The sequence below is a fragment of the Salmo salar genome, chromosome 10 (genome assembly GCF_965601325.2).
Source record: "Salmo salar chromosome 10, fSalSal1, whole genome shotgun sequence".
Classification (NCBI taxonomy): Eukaryota; Metazoa; Chordata; class Actinopteri; order Salmoniformes; family Salmonidae; genus Salmo; species Salmo salar.
The window spans coordinates 47,327,449-47,351,990 of record NC_138300.1 but is presented as its reverse complement, the minus strand read 5'-3'; the positions used below and the strand labels follow the sequence as shown (position 1 = coordinate 47,351,990).

Genomic DNA, 24,542 nt, shown 5'->3' with positions numbered 1-24,542 from the left:
ATCTAGGGGTGGATGGGTGAGTGTATAACACAAACATCTAGGGGTGGATGGGTGAGTGTATAACACAAACATATAGGGGTGGATGGGTGAGTATATAACACAAACATCTAGGGGTGGATGGGTGAGTGTATAACACAAACATCTAGGGGTGGATGGGTGAGTATATAACACAAACATCTAGGGGTGGATGGGTGAGTATATAACACAAACATCTAGGGGTGGATGGGTGAGTGTATAACACAAACATCTAGGGGTGGATGGGTGAGTGTATAACACAAACATCTAGGGGTGGATGAGTGAGTGTATAACACAAACATCTAGGGGTGGATGGGTGAGTGTATAACACAAACATCTAGGGGTGGATGGGTGAGTGTATAACACAAACATCTAGGGGTGGATGGGTGAGTGTATAACACAAACATCTAGGGGTGGATGGGTGAGTGTATAACACAAACATCTAGGGGTGGATGGGTGAGTATATAACACAAACATCTAGGGGTGGATGGGTGAGTGTATAACACAAACATCTAGGGGTGGATGGGTGAGTATATAACACAAACATCTAGGGGTGGATGGGTGAGTATATAACACAAACATCTAGGGGTGGATGGGTGGATGTATAACACAAACATCTAGGGGTGGATGGGTGAGTATATAACACAAACATCTAGGGGTGGATGGGTGAGTGTATTACACAAACATCTAGGGGTGGATGGGTGAGTGTATAACACAAACATCTAGGGGTGGATGGGTGAGTGTATAAGACAAATGTCTGGCAACCCAAAGGTTGCAAGTTCGAATTTCATTGCTGAAAACTTTTGTATTTTAGCTAATTAGCAACTTTTCAACTACTTACAAATATTTCGCAACTATTTAGCATGTTATCTAACACTTGCCCTAACCCTAACCCTAACCCTTTTAACTAACCCTTTACCTAACCTTAACCCTTTAAACTTAACCCTGGTCTTCCGAGTGGCGCAGCGGCCTAAGGCACCACGACAGCCCCGGGTAGTGTGTCACAGCCGGCCGTGACTGGGAGACCCATGAGGCAGCGCACAATTGTCCCAGCGTCGTCCGGGTTAAGGGAAGGTGGCGGGCCGGGAGCCTGCAAGTTGACTTCGGTCGTCAGGTGTACGGTGTTTCCTCCGACACATTGGTGCGGCTGTCTTCCGGGTTAAGCGAGCAGTGTGTCAAGAAGCAGTGCGGCTTGGCAGGGTCGTGTTTCGGAGGACGCATGGCTCTTGACCTTCGCCTCTCCCGAGTCCATAGGGGAGTTGCAGCGATGAGACAAGACTGTAACTACCAATTGGGGAGAAAAAGGGGTAAAAGTAAAAAAAATGTTAATAATAATTAACCCTAACCCCTAACCTAGCTAACGTTAGCGCGCTAGCTAACATTAGCCACCTAGCTAGAATTCGTTACATATCATACGTTTAGCAAATTCGTTAAATATTGTTTGTTATGAAAATTCGTAACATATAATATGAATTGTAATTCGTAATATATCATACGAAATGGGTGATGGATAACCACAATTGAATACATACCATACGAAACGTAACATATCATACTAAATGGAATGTCTAGGATTTACTGTACGTACAGAATCATATGAAATGCTCTGAGACCAGGCTAGTGCATGAGAGCGAGAAAGAGAAAAAGAGTTGTAGATAGTTGAGAAGAGTAGTAAGTGGAGAGTTACTACAACATACTGCAGTTTAGTAGCTTCGGAAGATTCTGCCTTTTGTTATTATATTGCTGCATGCTGCATCCTACTATACCTTACTATACCCTTCATATTGGAAGACGTCCCAGTGAGTCAATCGTTAAGTCATACTGATGAAAACAAAGCAAGCATGGATATGATATGTACAGTGTGAATATCAATCAAACAGAGTAAAACAAAGTGCAACGCAAAATAAATACAGTTTGTGTATCTGATAAAACATTATTATAACAATGACTTTATGGTTCAATAAATGGCTTATGTCCAAATATAAAATAATAGTAATGTCATCAATGGAATAAAAAGGAAGAAAAGCCATATTATTGATAATAATATGATAGATTTCGAAGGTAGATCATGTGCTTAAGAAGATTTTTGCCTGAAGAGCATTTTTTTTCTGTCTTCTTTCTGTACTCTTCATGGATCACCTGTCGATCCCCACTGTCGCCACGGCTACGGGTTCTTTGATTGACACACACAGGTCCCTCTGATTGGCTGGCTGCCAAACGGTTCATACATAACTCCAGAGTCCCGCCCACGGAATATTGGCAGCAATTTGAAGAATGTGTGTTATTCTGGTTCCTTGCAGCACAGGTCCAGTAGGCCTGTGAGCTGAGTGTTTGTCCTCCACGGGGGTCTGGGGTAGGGTTGGGTCTGGCGAATGGGGTCCGGGCTATGGTGGGTCTAGGGTGGGAGAGTCCGGTGTTGGGGTGGGGTAGGGGTTAGAGAGGGGCTTCTGGAGAGGACTCAGAGGAGAGAGGCAGTGGTGGTGGTGATAATGGTGGCTGAGGTGGTGGTGGAGGAGAGGTTAGAGGCCTGGGTGGTGGAGTCAGAATGGGTCTTCAGAAGGTCAACTAGCTCACTGTGGGAGGCCGCTACCGCAACCGAAAGAGCACTCTGACCATCCTAAAGACAATGAGAGAGAGATAGAGAGAGAGAGAGAGAGAGAGAGAGAGAGAGAGAGAGAGAGAGAGAGAGAGAGAGAGAGAGAGAGAGAGAGAGAGAGAGAGAGAGAGAGAGAGAGAGAGGGTGGGGTGTGGGGGGAGAGGGGGAGAGAGAATGTTTCTTCACTCATGGAGTAAATAAAAACGTTGTGGGTTCAATCATGTTTGAAGAGTGAATACTGCCCTCTCCACAAGCCAGGGGGTGTGTACTTTAGACCCCTTCCCCTCAGAAACATGAGACCTGAGTAATGAGCCACACACCTCAAATCTACACCACACAAAGACCATTGCCACAGGGGCCAGTGCCCTGACAAGGATGAGTCGAGGAAATTTCTGGTTGCGACAACCAATCATACCGCCGTCTGCAACCAAGAAGTAACCAAGAATTGCACTCACCAACCAATCTGAGTTGCCTGTGCAACCAACAAGTAACCAATAATTGACCAATGTGGATAGGGCTATGGCGGGACCTTTAAACTCTAGTCAAGAGGACCATGTAAAAATATATTTCCTCTTAGGTCATTTTGTTCGCCAGTTATCTTTATTTTCTGAAGTAACGTTAGCTACAATGTTTTGCTTATGCTATTTCCATTGATCATCGATCAGAATATCTAGCAGGTAATATCAGTGTATTAAGCTTCAGTAATACGTTAGCACGGTTAACAAAATGTCCAGTGCTACAGTAACGCTATCTAACACGTTAGTAAACTGGTGTTTTGACACTGACACAGGTTATCGAAGTAACGTAACGTTAGCTACCGATGACTCTGACTATTAAAACAGTCTCTTAACCCCACTTACCAAACTAAACTCCAGTTATTATTTTCTTATTGCCGTAGCTAGCTATCTAAACAAAGTGTGATTTTTAGAGCTTGTAGTTGTGCTTTGTCACTCAACTCAGCGTCAGCAAACCTCTCCTTTTCTCTTTTTATTAATTTAGCTAATTGTACTAGACATAGCTATAGGGCAAACACTGTCTTGATATAAAATAGGCTAGGGATGGGTCATCATGTTAATTATCAATTAAAAGGCACGAGCGATATCCTATTCTCTTGCTTATGCTGGTGTAGCTAGAGATAACAACATAGGTAGCTAGAGTTTATACACTTCATTTTACTGTTCCATCCATTAATCCAATCTGCTCAGTGTCATTAAAATGTATATCATTTATGCTTATTAAACACAAACTTTCCCTCTTCTTTTCACAGCAGACATGGAGCCCAGCTTCAGCAAACTGCCAAATGGAAGCCTTGTCTAAACGGAGAGTAAGAATTCCAGGATTTATTGTAAAAAAACTACTAAAAGAGAGTGAAGCAGGGCTGTGTCAGGTGAAGCTCTATTGCCCACATTCTGACTGTGAGAGAGGGGAGTTGACCTCACCGGGACTCCACCAGAAGATCAAGCAGGTTGTGGATGTGGACACATCCTATTATGTGGCAGCAGAATACCTTTATTGTCCCAAGTGCAGTAGGAAGGTCATCAGTTGGAACATATGGTTCCTTACACTGTTCTACGCAAATACACTGGTAATGGCAATATAATATAATTAATAATCTAACGCAGATTTTATATTTAATACAAACAGCAACGCATTTCTCTTTGTGAAATGTTATCATAGAATTATTCCATACTCATTCTGGTGTATTCTCACATTTCCTTTTCTTTTTTTTCTTTAGGGGAGCTGATTGGTTTGGAGTGCCTCTTCGATCAGACTGGTTTGGTGCTGCAGGATTACAAGGCTGCCATTGAGGAACTGGAGACAGGTGATCCTGATGTCCAAGGGGAGAATGATGAGGGCTTTGTGGAGCTTGTGGAAGTTCAGGACCTGACAATTCCAGTACTGGAGACAGCCCTGCCTCTTGTTGGCACCTTTCGTCCTACTCCCACCCCCTCTACCAGCATCTGGTCTACAGCTGCATCAGTCAGTCCCCTGTCCTCCACTCCAAGACGGGCTACTCCACCACCTGGGCCTCTCTCCTCCACACCTGTGCTTGCCAGTCCATCAGTCAGTCCCCTGTCCTACATTCCTGTACGGGCTACTCCACCACCTGGGCCTCTGTCCTCCACACCTGTGCTTGCCAGTCCATCAGTCAGTCCCCTGTCCTACGTTCCTGTACGGCTTAGCATTACTCCTTAGTCCATGGACCATATATGTTCTTTTTAAAGTCTGAATTGGCTCCGGCAGTCAAAACAGCCAAATACTCCATCTAAAGTATTGGGATAGTGAAATGTTTTGTTGTTTTGGCTCTGTACTCCAGCACTTTATATATACAAAGTGCAGACTGTCAGCTTTAATTTGAGGGTATTTTCATCCATGTTACACCACTTTTTATTACAGCACTTTTTGTACATAGTACCCCAATTTAAGAGGAAACAAAAGTATTGGGATAAATTCACTTATGTGTATTAAAGTAGCCAGAAGTTTAGTAGTTGGTCCAATGTTCCTAGAACACAATGATTACATCACGCTTGTGACTTTTCCTCTTTGTTTTGGTTGTGTTTCAGATTATTTTGTGCCCAATAGAAATGACTGATAAATAATGTATTGTGTCATTTTGGAGTCACTAATTGTAAATGAGAATAGAATATATTTCTAAACACTTCTACATGAATGTGGATGCTACCAGGATTATGGATAGTCCTGATGAATTGTGAATAATGATGAGTGAGAAAGTTAGACGCACAAATATCATACCCCCAAGACATGCTGTATGACACAAGGGCTATGTTAAGAGGTAGCTTGCAAGTAAGCATTTCATTGCATTGTTTACACCCCCCTGTATTCTGTATATATGATGAATAAAATTGGGTATGATTTAATTTGACTCAATTTTTGACAGTAAGGATGCTTACCATTTCAGGAGACATATGTTCATTCTTGGTTGAAAATCCCCCCCGAATTCGCTACACTTGTTAATTCCTGGTGTTGTAACCTCGACTGATGAGCTATATCCTGCCAGCGCCCTGACAACGGTGAGTCAAGGAAATTTCTGGTTGCGACAACCAATCATATCATGAAGAAAATTAGCCATAGTGAGATAATGTGGGACCAAAGAGTGAGAGCAGAATAATACCATCGCTGGCCATGAGAGAGGAAGATCGTAGAAAGAGGTATCCTCGGATTAGAAGTTAATTATTTAACCTGTCTGTCTCAGCCACAGCCACAGCACAGCCCACACATCTCTGTCTGGGTTTCCAGGGTCTACTTTAGCCCCCTGTCTGACTACCCTGGAGGCCTTAAAGAAGGTCTGATTCTAGCCATAGCCCCACTCCGAGCCATTCACACACAGACACCTCTACACATCCAGTACAGTATAATACCTTCTAAGAGGGATTCATTACTGTGTCAAACCCAGACAGACAGCTCCACAAAACAGCTATTAACCTAGCAGCTAATTCCTGCCTTATCTGTCTGCCATTCTGCTATCACTCTGTGGAGGAAAAATAGGACAGTGTGTTTCTGGTCAACTCCCAGACGCTTTGCGGCTAGGGGATGTGACATCCTCTGAGAGCCTGTAGGCTTATTCATCATGTCAATCAATGAACATGAGAAAATGATGCACTTCACTGTTTAGCCAGATGGTGGCACTGTTGGGTTGTTTTGACATTCAATGTTTTGGGAAGTCCAAAGTGTATGTCTGTGCATGTGTGTGTGAGTGTCCAAGTGTGTGTGTGCATGCTTGTGTGTGTTATGCGTGTGTGTGATATGCATGTGTGTGTACCTACCTTGTCTGTGAGGCTGGTGTCACAGTGGTCAGACTCAAGTAGTATCCGAGCGATCTCCACGTGACCGTGCTCACACGCACATATGAGTGCGGTCGAACCGTCTTTGTCCTGAATGTTGAGATCAGCCTGGCAGCTCAGCAGCAACCGCACCATGGCTGTGCGACCATGGCTGACGGCCAGCATGAGCGCCGTCTGCCCTGCCTAGAAAACAGGAGAGAGAGAGGAAGAGAAAAGAGGAGAGGAATGAAATGTGAGAAGGGCAAACTACAGGACGCAGTGCCTTCGGAAGTATTCAGGGAGAAGGGCCTTGGTCAGGGAGGTGACCAATAACTGATAGTCACTCTGACAGAGCTCCAGAGATCCTCTGTGGAGATGGGAGAACCTTCCAGAAAGACAACCATCTCTGCAGCACTCCACCAATCAGGCCTTTTTGGTAGATTGGCTAGACGGAAGCCACTCCTCAGTAAAAGGCACATGATAGCCCGCTTGAAGTTTGCCAAAAGGCATCTAAAGGACTCAGACCATGAGAAACAAGGCACCATCCCTACGGTGAAGCATGGTGGTGGCAGCATCATGCTGTGGGGATGTTTTTCAGCGGCAGGGACTAGGAGACTAGTTAGGATCGAGGGAAAGATGAACAGGGCAAAGTACAGAGACATCCTTGATGAAAACCTGCTCCAGAGCGCTCAGGACCTCAGACTGGGGCGAAGGTTCACCTTCCAACAGGAAGAGCCCGGACTTGAACCCGATCAAACATCTCTGGAGAGACCTGAAAATAGCTGTGTAGCGACACTCCCCATCCAACCTGACAGAGCTTGAAAGGATCTGCAGAGAAGAATAGGAGTACATCCCCAAATACAGGTGTGCCAAGCTTGTAGTGTCATACCCAAGAAGACTCGAGGCTGTAATCACTGCCAAAGGTGCTTCAACAAAGTACTGAGTAAAGAGTCTGAATACTTATGTAATTGTGATATTTCTGTTTATTTATTTTTTATAAATTTGCTAACATTTCTAAAAACATTTTTTGCTTTGCTATTATTGGGTATTGTGTGTAGATTGATGATGAAAAAACATTTTTTTTAATCCATTTTAGAATAAGGCTGTAACGTAACAAAATGTGGAAAAAGTCAAGGGGTCAAAATCCTTCCCGAATACACTGTATATTTGTAGTGGGTCAAGTACAGGCAAGTACAGTGGTCCTGAGTGACTAGGTGAGTCAGTGAGTATTGCCTATAGGTGTGTGCAGGTGTGTGATTGTCTGAAAATGACTGAGTGTATGTCTATACAATGGGTGTGTGTAATGTAGGGTTTAATACCGTTCACCGGTATCCCGGGACTTCCTGACCAAGCTCCTTCCCGTTTTCCGTAGACCAATAAAATATAAAAAATGTATGCAGCAGTAATACAAAAACACAAAATATGGAAGTGCGAACAGTTGCATGCATGAACCAGACATATCAACTCACTGTCTTAATTCATAGTCTACATTAAACTAGTATTCACAATGCTAGCAGCCTACCATATTTAGCCTAGTCAATGTAAATTCCCCAATAGAAAACATCACTTACTTACATGACTTCTATAAATTGTATTGCTGACTATCGTGTGTAGGCTACACACAACCTCTCGACAGTTACTGAAGGCAATCTCCATCTCACATTCACAAATCTCCAAACTCTCTTTGTAGCACTGGCAGAAACTCAAAATATATAAACTAAAAATAAACTGCAGCTACTCAATTTGAACAAAATGACTGGTAATGCAATGTGTCCACAAGCGCACCTGAGGAAATAGACATTTGCAACATTGTTCCATGATGTTACAGTAACAAAAGCTAATGCAGACGCCTGACTTATATTCTCAGGGATAACTCCATGGTGCTGAAGCTATCCAGGGTGCTAAATCTATCCATGGTGCTGAAGCTATCCATGGTGCTAAATCTATCCATGGTGCTGAAGCTAATCATGATGCTGAAGCTATCCAGGGTGCTAAATCTATCCATGGTGCTGAAGCTATCCAGGGTGCTAAATCTATCCATGGTGCTGAAGCTAATCATGATGCTGAAGCTATCCAGGGTGCTAAATCTATCCATGGTGCTGAAGATAATCATGATGCTGAAGCTATCCAGGGTGCTAAATCTATGCATGGTGCTGAAGCTAATCATGATGCTGAAGCTATCCAGGGTGCTAAATCTATCCATTGTGCTGAAGCTATCCAGGGTGCTGAAGCTATCCATGGTGCTGAAGCTATCCAGGCTGCTAAATCTATCCATGGTGCTGAAGCTATCCATGGTGCTGAAGCTAATCATGGTGCTGAAGCTATCCATGGCGCTGAAGATAATCATGGTGCTGAAGCTATCCATGGCACTGAAGATAATCATGACGCTGAAGCTATCCATGGTGCTGAAGCTAATCATGGTGCTGAAGCTATCCATGGTGCTGAAGCTATTCATGGTGCTGAAGCTATCCTTGGCGCTGAAGCTATCCATGGCACTGAAGATAATCATGGTGCTGAAGCTATCCATGATGCTGAAGCTAATCATGGTGCTGAAGCTATCCAAGGTGCTGAAGCTAATCATGGTGCTGAAGCTATCCATGGCGCTAAATCTATCCATGGTGCTGAAGCTATCCATGGTGCTGAAGCTATCCATGGCGCTGAAGCTATCCATGGCGCTGAAGCTATCCATGGTGCTGAAGCTCCAATACTAGGCCTATTTGCTTGTTTGTTTAGAGGAGAATCAGATTCGTTCCCTGTGACAAAGTCATCACACTGATCATGTTATCATAAACTAAAAACAGCCAAAACCTTCCAAAATCCCCCTAAAAGCCAGGTGCAAGGGGAGAGAAATGGACAAACAAGCTGGCTGACATCTTTGAATTAAAGGTAAGGAAAAACAAATGTAATTTTCACTAGGCGGTAGGCTAATAACCTCATAATGTTTTTGACCTACATTTGAACTAGGCTACATAAACAAATTGTGTGGTGACATTGACAGAACTTTGAGTTGATTCAATTGTGAACAATACTATAAGAATCCATTATATTCCAGTCCATATTTCTCCATTTACAGTGATAGAATCAGATCAGATTTATTCCGCTAGCATTACGCTTTTAAATAGCATTTCCAGCTTGAATTGGAATACTGGGATATTACCGGGATGGTTCCAATTTTCTCAGGAAAGCCTTAGTGATATACGGTGGATATACGGTCTGTGACTGCACGCTAGAGGGAATATACAGTCTGTTACTTCATACCAGAGGGAATATACAGTCTGTGACTGCATACCAGAGGGAATATACAGTCTGTGACTGCATACCAGAGGGAATATACAGTCTGTGACTGCATACCAGAGGGAATATACAGTCTGTGACTGCACACCAGAGGGAATATACAGTCTGTGACTGCACACCAGAGGGAATATACAGTCTGTGACGGCACACCAGAGGGAATATACAGTCTGTGAATGCATACCAGAGGGAATATACAGTCTGTGACTGCACACCAGAGGGAATATACAGTCTGTGACTGCATGCTAGAGTGAATATACAGTCTGTGACTGCATACCAGAGGGAAAATACAGTCTGTGACTGCACACCAGAGGGAATATACAGTCTGTGACTGCATACCAGAGTGAATATACAGTCTGTGACTGCATGCTAGAGGGAATATACAGTCTGTGACTGCATACCAGAGGGAATATACAGTCTGTGACTGCATGCTAGAGGGAATATACAGCCTGTGACTGCATGCTAGAGTCTGTGACTGCATGCTAGAGGGAATATACAGTCTGTGACTGCATGCTAGAGGGAATATACAGTCTGTGACTGCATACCTGAGGGAATATACAGTCTGTGACTGCATGCTAGAGGGAATATACAGTCTGTGACTGCATGCTAGAGTGAATATACAGTCTGTGACTGCATGCTAGAGGGAATATACAGTCTGTGACTGCATGCTAGAGTGAATATACAGTCTGTGACTGCATACCAGAGGGAATATACAGTCTGTGACTGCATACCAGAGTGAATATACAGTCTGTGACTGCATACCAGATTGAATATACAGTCTGTGACTGCATGTTAGAGTGAATATACAGTCTGTGACTACATACCAGAGAGAATATACAGTCTGTGACTGCATGCTAGAGTGAATATACAGTCTGTGACTGCATGCTAGAGTGAATATACAGTCTGTTACTGCATGCTAGAGTCTCTGACTGCATGCTAGAGTGAATATACAGCCTGTGACTGCATGCTAGAGTGAATATAAAGTCTGTGACTGCATGCTAGAGTCTGTGACGGCATGCTAGAGTGAATAAACAGTCTGTGACTGCATGCTAGAGTGAATATACAGTCTGTGACTGCATGCTAGAGTGAATATACAGTCTGTGACTGCATGCTAGAGGGAATATAGAGTCTGTGACTGCATGCTAGAGTGAATATACAGTCTGTGACTGCATGCTAGAGGGAATATACAGTCTGTGACTGCATACCAGAGGGAATATACAGTCTGTGACTGCATGCTAGAGTGAATATACAGTCTGTGACTGCTTGCTAGAGTGAATATACAGTCTGTGACTGCATGCTAGAGGGAATATACAGTCTGTGACTGCATGCTAGAGGGAATATACAGTCTGTGACTGCATGCTAGAGGGAATATACAGTCTGTGACTGCATGCTAGAGTGAATATACAGTGTGTGACTGCATGCTAGAGTGAATATACAGTCTGTGACTGCATGCTAGAGGGAATATACGGTCTGTGACTTCATGCTAGAGTGAATATACAGTCTGTGACTGCATGCTAGAGTCTGTGACTGCATGATGGAGGGAATATACAGTCTGTGACTACATGCTAGAGTCTGTGACTGCATGCTTGAGTGAATATACAGTCTGTGACTGCATGCTAGAGTCTGTGACTGCATGCTAGAGTGAATATACAGTCTGTGACTGCATGCTAGAGTGAATATACAGTCTGTGACTGCATGCTAGAGGGAATATAGAGTCTGTGACTGCATGCTAGAGTGAATATACAGTCTGTGACTGCTTGCTAGAGTGAATATACAGTCTGTGACTGCATGCTAGAGGGAATATACAGTCTGTGACTGCATGCTAGAGGGAATATACAGTCTGTGACTGCATGCTAGAGGGAATATACAGTCTGTGACTGCATGCTAGAGTGAATATACAGTCTGTGACTGCATGATAGAGTGAATATACAGTCTGTGACTGCATGCTAGAGGGAATATAGGGTCTGTGACTGCATGCTAGAGTGAATATACAGTCTGTGACTGCATGCTATAGTCTGTGACTGCATGCTGGAGGGAATATACAGTCTGTGACTACATGCTAGAGTCTGTGACTGCATGCTAGAGTGAATATACAGTCTGTGACTGCATGCTAGAGTGAATATACAGTCTGTGACTGCATGCTAGAGGGAATATACAGTCTGTGACTGCATGCTAGAGTGAATATACAGTCTGTGACTGCATACCAGAGGGAATATACAGTCTGTGACTGCATGCTAGAGTGAATATACAGTCTGTGACTGCTTGCTAGAGTGAATATACAGTCTGTGACTGCATGCTAGAGGGAATATACAGTCTGTGACTGCATGCTAGAGGGAATATACAGTCTGTGACTGCATGCTAGAGTGAATATACAGTCTGTGACTGCATGCTAGAGTGAATATACAGTCTGTGACTGCATGCTAGAGGGAATATACGGTCTGTGACTTCATGCTAGAGTGAATATACAGTCTGTGACTGCATGCTAGAGTCTGTGACTGTATGATGGAGGGAATATACAGTCTGTGACTACATGCTAGAGTCTGTGACTGCATGCTAGAGTGAATATACAGTCTGTGACTCCATGCTAGAGTCTGTGACTGCATGCTAGAGTGAATATACAGTCTGTGACTGCATGCTAGAGTGAATATACAGTCTGTGACTGCATGCTAGAGTGAATATACAGTCTGTTACTGCATGCTAGAGTCTCTGACTGCATGCTAGAGTGAATATACAGCCTGTGACTGCATGCTAGAGTGAATATAAAGTCTGTGACTGCATGCTAGAGTCTGTGACGGCATGCTAGAGTGAATATACAGTCTGTGACTGCATGCTAGAGTGAATATACAGTCTGTGACTGCATGCTAGAGTGAATATACAGTCTGTGACTGCATGCTAGAGTGAATATACAGTCTGTGACTGCATGCTAGAGGGAATAAACAGTCTGTGACTGCATACCAGAGGGAATATACAGTCTGTGACTGCATGCTAGAGTGAATATACAGTCTGTGACTGCTTGCTAGAGTGAATATACAGTCTGTGACTGCATGCTAGAGGGAATATACAGTCTGTGACTGCATGCTAGAGGGAATATACAGTCTGTGACTGCATGCTAGAGGGAATATACAGTCTGTGACTGCATGCTAGAGTGAATATACAGTCTGTGACTGCATGCTAGAGTGAATATACAGTCTGTGACTGCATGCTAGAGGGAATATACGGTCTGTGACTTCATGCTAGAGTGAATATACAGTCTGTGACTGCATGCTAGAGTCTGTGACTGTATGATGGAGGGAATATACAGTCTGTGACTACATGCTAGAGTCTGTGACTGCATGCTAGAGTGAATATACAGTCTGTGACTCCATGCTAGAGTCTGTGACTGCATGCTAGAGTGAATATACAGTCTGTGACTGCATGCTAGAGTGAATATACAGTCTGTGACTGCATGCTAGAGTGAATATACAGTCTGTTACTGCATGCTAGAGTCTCTGACTGCATGCTAGAGTGAATATACAGCCTGTGACTGCATGCTAGAGTGAATATAAAGTCTGTGACTGCATGCTAGAGTCTGTGACGGCATGCTAGAGTGAATATACAGTCTGTGACTGCATGCTAGAGTGAATATACAGTCTGTGACTGCATGCTAGAGTGAATATACAGTCTGTGACTGCATGCTAGAGTGAATATACAGTCTGTGACTGCATGCTAGAGGGAATAAACAGTCTGTGACTGCATACCAGAGGGAATATACAGTCTGTGACTGCATGCTAGAGTGAATATACAGTCTGTGACTGCTTGCTAGAGTGAATATACAGTCTGTGACTGCATGCTAGAGGGAATATACAGTCTGTGACTGCATGCTAGAGGGAATATACAGTCTGTGACTGCATGCTAGAGGGAATATACAGTCTGTGACTGCATGCTAGAGTGAATATACAGTCTGTGACTGCATGCTAGAGTGAATATACAGTCTGTGACTGCATGCTAGAGGGAATATAGGGTCTGTGACTGCATGCTAGAGTGAATATACAGTCTGTGATTGCATGCTATAGTCTGTGACTGCATGCTGGAGGGAATATACAGTCTGTGACTACATGCTAGAGTCTGTGACTGCATGCTAGAGTGAATATACAGTCTGTGACTGCATGCAAGAGTGAATATACAGTCTGTGACTGCATGCTAGAGGGAATATACAGTCTGTGACTGCATGCTAGAGTGAATATACAGTCTGTGACTGCATACCAGAGGGAATATACAGTCTGTTACTGCATACCAGAGTGAATATACAGTCTGTGACTGCATACCAGAGTGAATATACAGTCTGTGACTGCATGTTAGAGTGAATATACAGTCTGTGACTACATACCAGAGGGAATATGCAGTCTGTGACTGCATGCTAGAGTGAATATACAGTGTGACTGCATGCTAGAGTGAATATACAGTCTGTGACTGCATGCTAGAGTCTGTGACTGCATGCTGGAGGGAATATACAGTCTGTGACTACATGCTAGAGTCTGTGACTGCATGCTAGAGTGAATATACAGTCTGTGACTGCATGCTAGAGTCTGTGACTGCATGCTAGAGTGAATATACAGTCTGTGACTGCATGCTAGAGTGAATATACAGTCTGTGACTGCATGCTAGAGTGAATATACAGTCTGTTACTGCATGCTAGAGTCTCTGACTGCATGCTAGAGTGAATATACAGCCTGTGACTGCATGCTAGAGTGAATATAAAGTCTGTGACTGCATGCTAGAGTCTGTGACGGCATGCTAGAGTGAATATACACTCTGTGACTGCATGCTAGAGTGAATATACAGTCTGTGACTGCATGCTAGAGTGAATATACAGTCTGTTACTGCATGCTAGAGTCTGTGACTGCATGCTAGAGTGAATATACAACCTGTGACTGCATGCTAGAGTGAATATACAGTCTGTGACTGCATGCTAGAGTGAATATACAGTCTGTGACTGCATGCTAGAGGGAATATACAGTCTGTGACTGCATACCAGATGGAATATACAGTCTGTGACTGCATGCTAGAGTGAATATACAGTCTGTGACTGCATGCTAGAGTGAATATACAGTCTGTGACTGCATGCTAGAGGGAATATACGGTCTGTGACTGCATGCTAGAGTGAATATACAGTCTGTGACTGCATGCTAGAGTCTGTGACTGCATGCTGGAGGGAATGTACAGTCTGTGACTACATGCTAGAGTCTGTGACTGCATGCTAGAGTGAATATACAGTCTGTGACTGCATGCTAGAGTCTGTGACTGCATGCTAGAGTGAATATACAGTCTGTGACTGCATGCCAGAGTGAATATACAGTCTGTGACTGCATGCTAGAGTGAATATACAGTCTGTTACTGCATGCTAGAGTCTGTGACTGCATGCTAGAGTGAATATACAGCCTGTGACTGCATGCTAGAGTGAATATAAAGTCTGTGACTGCATGCTAGAGTCTGTGACGGCATGCTAGAGTGAATATACAGTCTGTGGATGCATGCTAGAGTGAATATACAGTCTGTGACTGCATGCCAGAGTGAATATACAGTCTGTGACTGCATGCTAAAGGGAATATACAGTCTGTGACTGCATGTTAGAGTGAATATACAGTCTGTGACTGCATGCTAGAGGGAATATACAGTCTGTGACTGCATGCTAGAGTGAATATACAGTCTGTGACTGCATGCTAGAGGGAATATACAGTATGTGACTGCATACCAGAGGTTATATACAGTCTGTGACTGCATACTAGAGTGAATATACAGTCTGTGACTGCTTGCTAGAGTGAATATACAGTCTGTGACTGCATGCTAGAGGGAATATACAGTCTGTGACTGCATACCAGAGGGAATATACAGTCTGTGACTGCATGCTAGAGGGAATATACAGTCTGTGACTGCATGCTAGAGTGAATATACAGTCTGTGACTGCATGCTAGAGTGAATATACAGTCTGTGACTGCATGCTAGAGTCTGTGGTTGCATGCTAGAGTGTATATACAGTCTGTGACTGCATGCTAGAGTCTGTGACTGCATGCTAGAGGGAATATACAGTCTGTTACTGCATGCTAGAGGGAATATAGGGTCTGTGACTGAATGCTAGAGTGAATATACAGTCTGTGACTGCATGCTAGAGTCTGTGACTGCATGATGGAGGGAATATACAGTCTGTGACTACATGCTAGTCTGTGACTGCATGCTAGAGTGAATATACAGTCTGTGACTGCATACCAGAGGGAATATACAGTCTGTGACTGCATGCTAGAGGGAATATACAGTCTGTGACTGCATGCTAGAGTGAATATACAGTCTGTGACTGCATGCTAGAGTGAATATACAGTCTGTGACTGCATGCTAGAGTCTGTGGTTGTATGCTAGAGTGTATATACAGTCTGTGACTGCATGCTAGAGTCTGTGACTGCATGCTAGAGTGAATATACAGTCTGTGACTGCATGCTAGAGGGAATATACAGTCTGTGACTGCATCCTAGAGTGAATATACAGTCTGTGACTGCATGCTAGAGGGAATAATCAGCCTGTGACTGCATACCAGAGGGAATATACAGTCTGTGACTGCATGCTAGAGTGAATATACAGTCTGTGACTGCTTGCAAGAGTGAATATACAGTCTGTGACTGCATGCTAGAGTCAATATACAGTCTGTGACTGCATGCTAGAGGGAATATACAGTCTGTGACTGCATGCTAGATTGAATATACAGTCTGTGACTGCATGCTAGAGGGAATATAGGGTCTCTGACTGCATGCTAGAGTGAATATACAGTCTGTGACTGCATGCTATAGTATCTGACTGCATGCTGGAGGGAATATACAGTCTGTGACTACATGCTAGAGTGAATATACAGTCTGTGACTGCATGCTAGAGTCTGTGACTGCATGCTGGAGGGAACATACAGTCTGTGACTACATGCTAGAGTCTGTGACTGCATCCTAGAGTGAATATACAGTCTGTGACTGCATGCTAGAGTCTGTGACTGCATGCTAGAGTGAATATACAGTCTGTGACTGCATGCTAGAGTGAATATACAGTCTGTGACTGCATGCTAGAGTGAATATACAGTCTGTTACTGCATGCTAGAGTCTCTGACTGCATGCTAGAGTGAATATACAGCCTGTGACTGCATGCTAGAGTGAATATAAAGTCTGTGACTGCATGCTAGAGTCTGTGACGGCATGCTAGAGTGAATACACAGTCTGTGACTGCATGCTAGAGGGAATATACAGTCTGAGACTGCATGCTAGAGTGAATATACAGTCTGTGACTGCATGCTAGAGGGAATATAGAGTCTGTGACTGCATGCTAGAGTGAATATACAGTCTGTGACTGCATGCTAGAGGGAATATACAGTCTGTGACTGCATACCAGAGGGAATATACAGTCTGTGACTGCATGCTAGAGTGAATATACAGTCTGTGACTGCTTGCTAGAGTGAATATACAGTCTGTGACTGCATGCTAGAGGGAATATACAGTCTGTGACTGCATGCTAGAGGGAATATACAGTCTGTGACTGCATGCTAGAGGGAATATACAGTCTGTTACTGCATGCTAGAGGGAAGATAGGGTCTGTGACTGAATGCTAGAGTGAATATACAGTCTGTGACTGCATGCTAGAGTCTGTGACTGCATGCTGGAGGGAATATACAGTCTGTGACTACATGCTAGAGTCTGTGACTGCATGCTAGAGTGAATATACAGTCTGTGACTGCATGCTAGAGTGAATATACAGTCTGTGACTGCATGCTAGAGTGAATATACAGTCTGTTACTGCATGCTAGAGTCTCTGACTGCATGCTAGAGTGAATATACAGCCTGTGACTGCATGCTAGAGTGAATATAAAGTCTGTGACTGCATGCTAGAGTCTGTGACGGCATGCTAGAGTGAATATACAGTCTGTGACTGCATGCTAGAGGGAATATACAGTCTGAGACTGCATGCTAGAGTGAATATACAGTCTGTGACTGCATGCTAGAGTGAATATAGAGTCTGTGACTGCATGCTAGAGTGAAAATACAGTCTGTGACTGCATGCTAGAGGGAATATACAGTCTGTGACTGCATACCAGAGGGAATATACAGTCTGTGACTGCATGCTAGAGTGAATATACAGTCTGTGACTGCTTGCTAGAGTGAATATACAGTCTGTGACTGCATGCTAGAGGGAATATACAGTCTGTGACTGCATGCTAGAGGGAATATACAGTCTGTGACTGCATGCTAGAGGGAATATACAGTCTGTTACTGCATGCTAGAGGGAATATAGGGTCTGTGACTGAATGCTAGAGTGAATATACAGTCTGTGACTGCATGCTAGAGTCTGTGACTGCATGCTGGAGGGAATATACAGTCTGTGACTACATGCTAGAGTCTGTGACTGCATGCTAGAGTGAATATACAGTCTGTGACTGCATGCTAGAGTGAATATACAGTCTGTGACTGCATGCTAGAGTGAATATACAGTCTGTTACTGCATGCTAGAGTCTGTGACTGCATGCTAGAGTGAATATACAACCTGTGACTGCATGCTAGAGTGAATATACAGTCTGTGACTGCATGCTAGAGTGAATATACAGTCTGTGACTGCATGCTAGAGGGAATATACAGTCTGTGACTGCATGCTAGAGGGAATATACAGTCTGTGACTGCATACCAGAGGGAATATACAGTCTGTGACTGCATGCTAGAGTGAATATACAGTCTGTGACTGCATGCTAGAGTGAATATACAGTCTGTTACTACATGCTAGAGGGAATATACGGTCTGTGACTGCATGCTAGAGTGAATATACAGTCTGTGACTGCATGCTAGAGTCTGTGACTGCATGCTGGAGGGAATATACAGTCTGTGACTACATGCTAGAGTCTGTGACTGCATGTTAGAGTGAATATACAGTCTGTGACTGCATGCTAGAGTCTGTGACTGCATGCTAGAGTGAATATACAGTCTGTGACTGCATGCCAGAGTGAATATACAGTCTGTGACTGCATGCTAGAGTGAATATACAGTCTGTTACTGCATGCTAGAGTCTGTGACTGCATGCTAGAGTGAATATACAGCCTGTGACTGCATGCTAGAGTGAATATAAAGTCTGTGACTGCATGCTAGAGTCTGTGACGGCATGCTAGAGTGAATATACAGTCTGTGGATGCATGCTAGTGTGAATATACAGTCTGTGACTGCATGCTAGAGTGAATATACAGTCTGTGACTGCATGCTAGAGGGAATATACAGTCTGTGACTGCATGTTAGAGTGAATATACAGTCTGTGACTGCATGCTAGAGGGAATATACAGTCTGTGACTGCATACTAGATTGAATATACAGTCTGTGACTGCATGCTAGAGGGAATATACAGTCTGTGACTTCATACCAGAGGTTATATACAGTCTGTGACTGCATGCTAGAGTGAATATACAGTCTGTGACTGCTTGCTAGAGTGAATATACAGTCTGTGACTGCATGCTAGAGGGAATATACAGTCTGTGACTGCATACCAGAAGGAATATACAGTCTGTGACTGCATGCTAGAGGGAATATACAGTCTGTGACTGCATGCTAGAGTCTGTGGTTGCATGCTAGAGTGTATATACAGTCTGTGACTGCATGCTAGAGTGAATATACAGTCTGTGACTGCATGTTAGAGTGAATATACAGTCTCTCACTGCATGCTAGAGTGAATATACAGTCTGTGACTGCATGCTAGAGTGAATATACAGTCTGTGACTGCATGCTAGAGGGAATATACAGTCTGTGACTGCATCCTAGAGTGAATATACAGTCTGTTACTGCATGCTAGAGGGAATATAGGGTCTCTGACTGCATGCTAGAGTGAATATACAGTCTGTGACTGCATGCTAGAGTCTGTGACTGCATGCTGGAGGGAATATACAGTCTGTGACTACATGCTAGAGTCTGTGACTGCATGCTAGAGTGAATATACAGTTTGTGACTCCATGCTAGAGTGAACATACGGTCTGTGACTGCATACCAGAGGGGATATAAAGTCTGTGACTGTATGCTAGAGGGAATATACAGTCTGTGACTGCATGCTAGAGGGAATATACAGTCTGTGACTGCATGCTAGAGGGAATATACAGTCTGTGACTGTATGCTAGAGTGAATATACAGTCTGTGACTGCATGCTAGAGTGTATATACAGTCTGTGACTGCATACCAGAGGGAATATACAGTCTGTGACTGCATACCAGAGGGAATATACAATCTGTGACTGCATAACAGAGGGAATATACAGTCTGTGACTGCATACCAGAGGGAATATACAGTCTGTGACTGCATACCAGAGTGAATATACAGTCTGTTACTGCATACCAGAGGGAATATACAGTCTGTGACTGCATACCAGAGGGAATATACAGACTGTGACTGCATGCTAGAGTGAATATACAGTCTGTGACTGCACGCTAGAGTGAATATACAGTCTGTGACTGCACGCTAGAGTGAATATACAGTCTGTGACTGCATGCTAGAGTGAATATAGAGTCTGAGACTGCATGCTAGAGTGAATATACAGTCTGTGACTGCATGCTAGAGGGAATATACAGTCTGTGACTGCATACCAGAGGGAATATACAGTCTGTGACTGCAAGCTAGAGTGAATATACAGTCTGTGACTGCATGCTAGAGTCTGTGACTGCATGCTATAGTGAATATACAGTCTGTGACTGCATGCTAGAGTCTGTGACTGCATGCTAGAGTGAATATACAGTCTGTGACTGAATGCAAGAGGGAATATACAGTCTGTGACTGCATGCTGGAGTGAATATACAGTCTGTGACTTCATGCTAGAGTGAATATACAGTCTGTGACTGCATGCTAGAGTGAATATACAGTCTGTGACTGCATGCTAGAGGGAATATACAGTCTGTGACTACATGGTAGAGTGAATATACAGTCTGTGACTGCATACCAGAGGGAATACACAGTCTGTGACTGTATTCCAGAGGGAATATACAGTCTGTGACTGCAAGCTAAAGTGAATATATTGTCTGTGACTGCATGCTAGAGTATGTGACTGCATGCTTGAGTGAATATACAGTCTGTGACTGCATGCTAGAGTGAATATACAGTCTGTGACTGCATGCTAGAGTCTGTGGTTGCATGCTAGAGTGAATATACAGTCTGTGACTGCATGCTAGAGTCTTTGACTGCATGCTAGAGTGAATATACAGTCTGTAAACTGCATACCAGAGGGAATATACAGTCTGTGACTGCATTCCAGAGGGAATATAAAGTCTGTGACTGTATGCTAGAGGGAATATACAGTCTGTGACTGCATGCTAGAGGGAATATACAGTCTGTGACTGCACGCTAGAGTGAATATACAGTCTGTGACTGCATGCTAGAGTGAATATACAGTCTGAGACTGCATGCTAGAGTGAATATACAGTCTGTGACTGCATGCTAGAGGGAATATACAGTCTGTGACTGCATACCAGAGGGAATATACAGTCTTTGACACCAAGCTAGAGTGAATATACAGTCTGTGACTGCATGCTAGAGTCTGTGACTGCATGCTAGAGTGAATATACAGTCTGTGACGGCATGCTAGAGTCTGTGATTGCATGCTAGAGTGAATATACAGTCTGTGACTGAATGCAAGAGGGAATATACAGTCTGTGACTGCATGCTGGAGTGAATATACAGTCTGTGACTGCATGCTAGAGTGAATATACAGTCTGTGACTGCATGCTAGAGTGAATATACAGTCTGTGACTGCATGCTAGAGGGAATATACAGTCTGTGACTGCATGGTAGAGTGAATATACAGTCTGTGACTGCATACCGGAGGGAATATACAGTCTGTGACTGTATTCCAGAGGGAATATAAAGTCTGTGACTGTATGCTAGAGGGAATATACAGTCTGTGACTGCATGCTAGAGGGAATATACAGTCTGTGACTGCATACCAGAGGGAATATACAGTCTGTGACTGCATGCTAGAGGGAATATACAATCTGTGACTGCATGCTAGAGTGAATATACAGTCTGTGACTGCATGCTAGAGGGAATATACAGTCTGTGACTGCATACCAGAGGGAATATACAGTCTGTGACTGCATGCTAGAGGGAATATACAGTCTGTGACTGCATGCTAGAGTGAATATACAGTCTGTGACTGCATTCTATTGTGAATATACAGTCTGTGACTGCATACCAGAGGGAATATACAGTCTGTGACTGCATGCTAGAGGGAATATACAGTCTGTGACTGCATGCTAGAGTGAATATACAGTCTGTGACTGCATGCTAGAGTCTGTGACTGCATACCAGAGGGAATATACAGTCTGTCACTGCATGCTAGAGTGAATATACAGTCTGTGACTTCATACCAGAGGGAATATACAGTCTGTGACTGCATGCTAGAGTGAATATACAGTCTGAGAGTGCATGCTAGAGTGAATATACAGTCTATGACTGCATGCTAGAGGGAATATACAGTCTGTGACTGCATACCAGAGTGAATATACAGTATGTGACTGCATACCAGAGGGAATATACAGTCTGAGACTGCATACCAGAGGGAATATACAGTCTGTGACTGCATGCTAGAGTGAACATACGGTCTGTGACTGCATGGTAGATGGAATTTACAGTCTGTGACTGCATGCTAGAGGGAATATACAGTCTGTGACTGCATATCAGAGGGAATATACAGTCTGTGACTGCATGCTAGAGGGAATATACAGTCTGTGACTGCATGCTAGAGTGAATATACAGTCTGTGACTGCATGCTAGAGTGAATATACAGTCTGTGACTGCATGCTAGAGTCTGTGACTGCATACCAGAGGGAATATACAGATTGTCACTGCATGCTAGAGTGAATATACAGTCTGTGACTTCATACCAGAGGGAATATACAGTCTGTGACTGCATACCAGAGGGAATATACAGTCTGTGACTGCATGCTAGAGTGAATATACAGTCTGAGAGTGCATGCTAGAGTGAATATACAGTCTATGACTGCATGCTAGAGGGAATATACAGTCTGTGACTGCATACCAGAGTGAATATACAGTCTGTGACTGCATACCAGAGGGAATATACAGTCTGAGACTGCATACCAGAGGGAATATACAGTCTGTGACTGCATGCTAGAGTGAACATACGCTCTGTGACTGCATGCTAGAGGGAATTTACAGTCTGTGACTGCATGCTAGAGGGAATATACAGTCTGTGACTGCATATCAGAGGGAATATACAGTCTGTGACTGCATGCTAGAGGGAATATACAGTCTGTGACTGCATGCTAGAGTGAATATACAGTCTGTGACTGCATGCTACAGTCAATATACAGTCTGTGACTGCATGCTAGATTGAATATACAGTTTGTGACTGTATGCTAGAGTCTGTGACTGCATGCTAGAGTGAATATACAGTCTGTGACTGCATGCTACACAGTCTGTGACTGCATGCTAGAGTCTGTGACTGCATGCCAGAGTGAATATACAGTCTGTGACTGCATGCCAGAGTGAATATACAGTCTGTCACTGCATGCTAGAGTGAATATACAGTCTGTGACTTCATACCAGAGGGAATATACAGTCTGTGACTGCATACCAGAGGGAATATACAGTCTGTGACTGCATGCTAGAGTGAATATACAGTCTGAGAGTGCATGCTAGAGTGAATATACAGTCTATGACTGCATGCTAGAGGGAATATACAGTCTGTGACTGCATACCAGAGTGAATATACAGTCTGTGACTGCATACCAGAGGGAATATACAGTCTGAGACTGCATACCAGAGGGAATATACAGTCTGTGACTGCATGCTAGAGTGAATATACAGTCTGTGACTGCATGCTACAGTCAGTATACAGTCTGTGACTGCATGCTAGAGTGAATATACAGTTTGTGACTGTATGCTAGAGTCTGTGACTGCATGCTAGTGTGAATATACAGTCTGTGACTGCATGCTACACAGTCTGTGACTGCATGCTAGAATCTGTGACTGCATGCCAGAGTGAATATACAGTCTGTGACTGCATGCCAGAGGGAATATACAGTCTGTGACTGCATACCAGAGGGAATATACAATGAGTAGTGTTTCAGTGTTAGTATGTGTTTGTGAGTGTACAATGAGATGGAGTACGTGTGTACAGGTGTGCGTGTGTGTGTGTGAGGTGGGGTGGTGGGGGTGTGGGTGTGTGTGTGTGTGTGTGTGTGTGTGTGTGTGTGTGGGGGGGGGGGGGGGGGGGGGGGGGGGGGGGGGGGGGGGGGGACATGTTGTGTGTACCTGGCTGGCTCGGGCGTTAACATCTCCCTGTCTCAGTAGCTGTAGAGCCACCTCCATGTCGTCTGATCCATCAGCAGCTGTCAGAGAGGCCAGCATCACCGCTGTGTAGCCTGCCTTGTTCTGGGTGTCCACCTCACACAGACCTACACACACACACACACACACACACACACACACACACACACACACACACCACACACACACACACACACACACACACACACACACACACACACACACACACACACACACACACACACACACACACACACACACACACACACACACACACGTCATGCACAAACACATCCATAGACCATATATGGCATTGGGTCAGTGGTGTAAAGTACTTAAGTAAAATTACTTTAAAGTACTACTTAGGTATTTTTTTTGGGGGGGGGGGTACCTGCACTTTACTTTACAATTTATATTTTACTTTAACTCCACTACATTCCTAAAGAAAATGTACTCAGTACATTTTGAATGCTTAGCAGGACAGGAAAATGGTCCTTTTTCCACCACTGCATTAGATCAGAGACAAATCTTGCATTGACACACTCCAAGTCT

General features: G+C 43.8%; 1 protein-coding gene across 4 annotated transcripts in view; it reads right to left on the bottom strand.

Annotated features, from left to right (window-relative positions):
* Positions 1–440: 440 nt before the first annotated feature.
* kank4 (KN motif and ankyrin repeat domains 4) overlaps positions 441–24,542 on the bottom strand; it is a 160,162-nt gene continuing 136,060 nt past the window's right edge. For all 4 annotated transcript variants that reach the window (XM_045687830.2, XM_045687829.2, XM_045687831.2 and 1 more), the window contains 3 exons: positions 23,976–24,118; positions 6,397–6,597; positions 441–2,632 (listed from right to left, as the gene is read on the bottom strand). In XM_045687830.2, the coding sequence (XP_045543786.2) occupies positions 2,474–2,632; positions 6,397–6,597; positions 23,976–24,118 (503 nt within the window). In that variant the 3' untranslated portion in view covers positions 441–2,473. The remainder of the gene's footprint in view (positions 2,633–6,396; positions 6,598–23,975; positions 24,119–24,542) is intronic.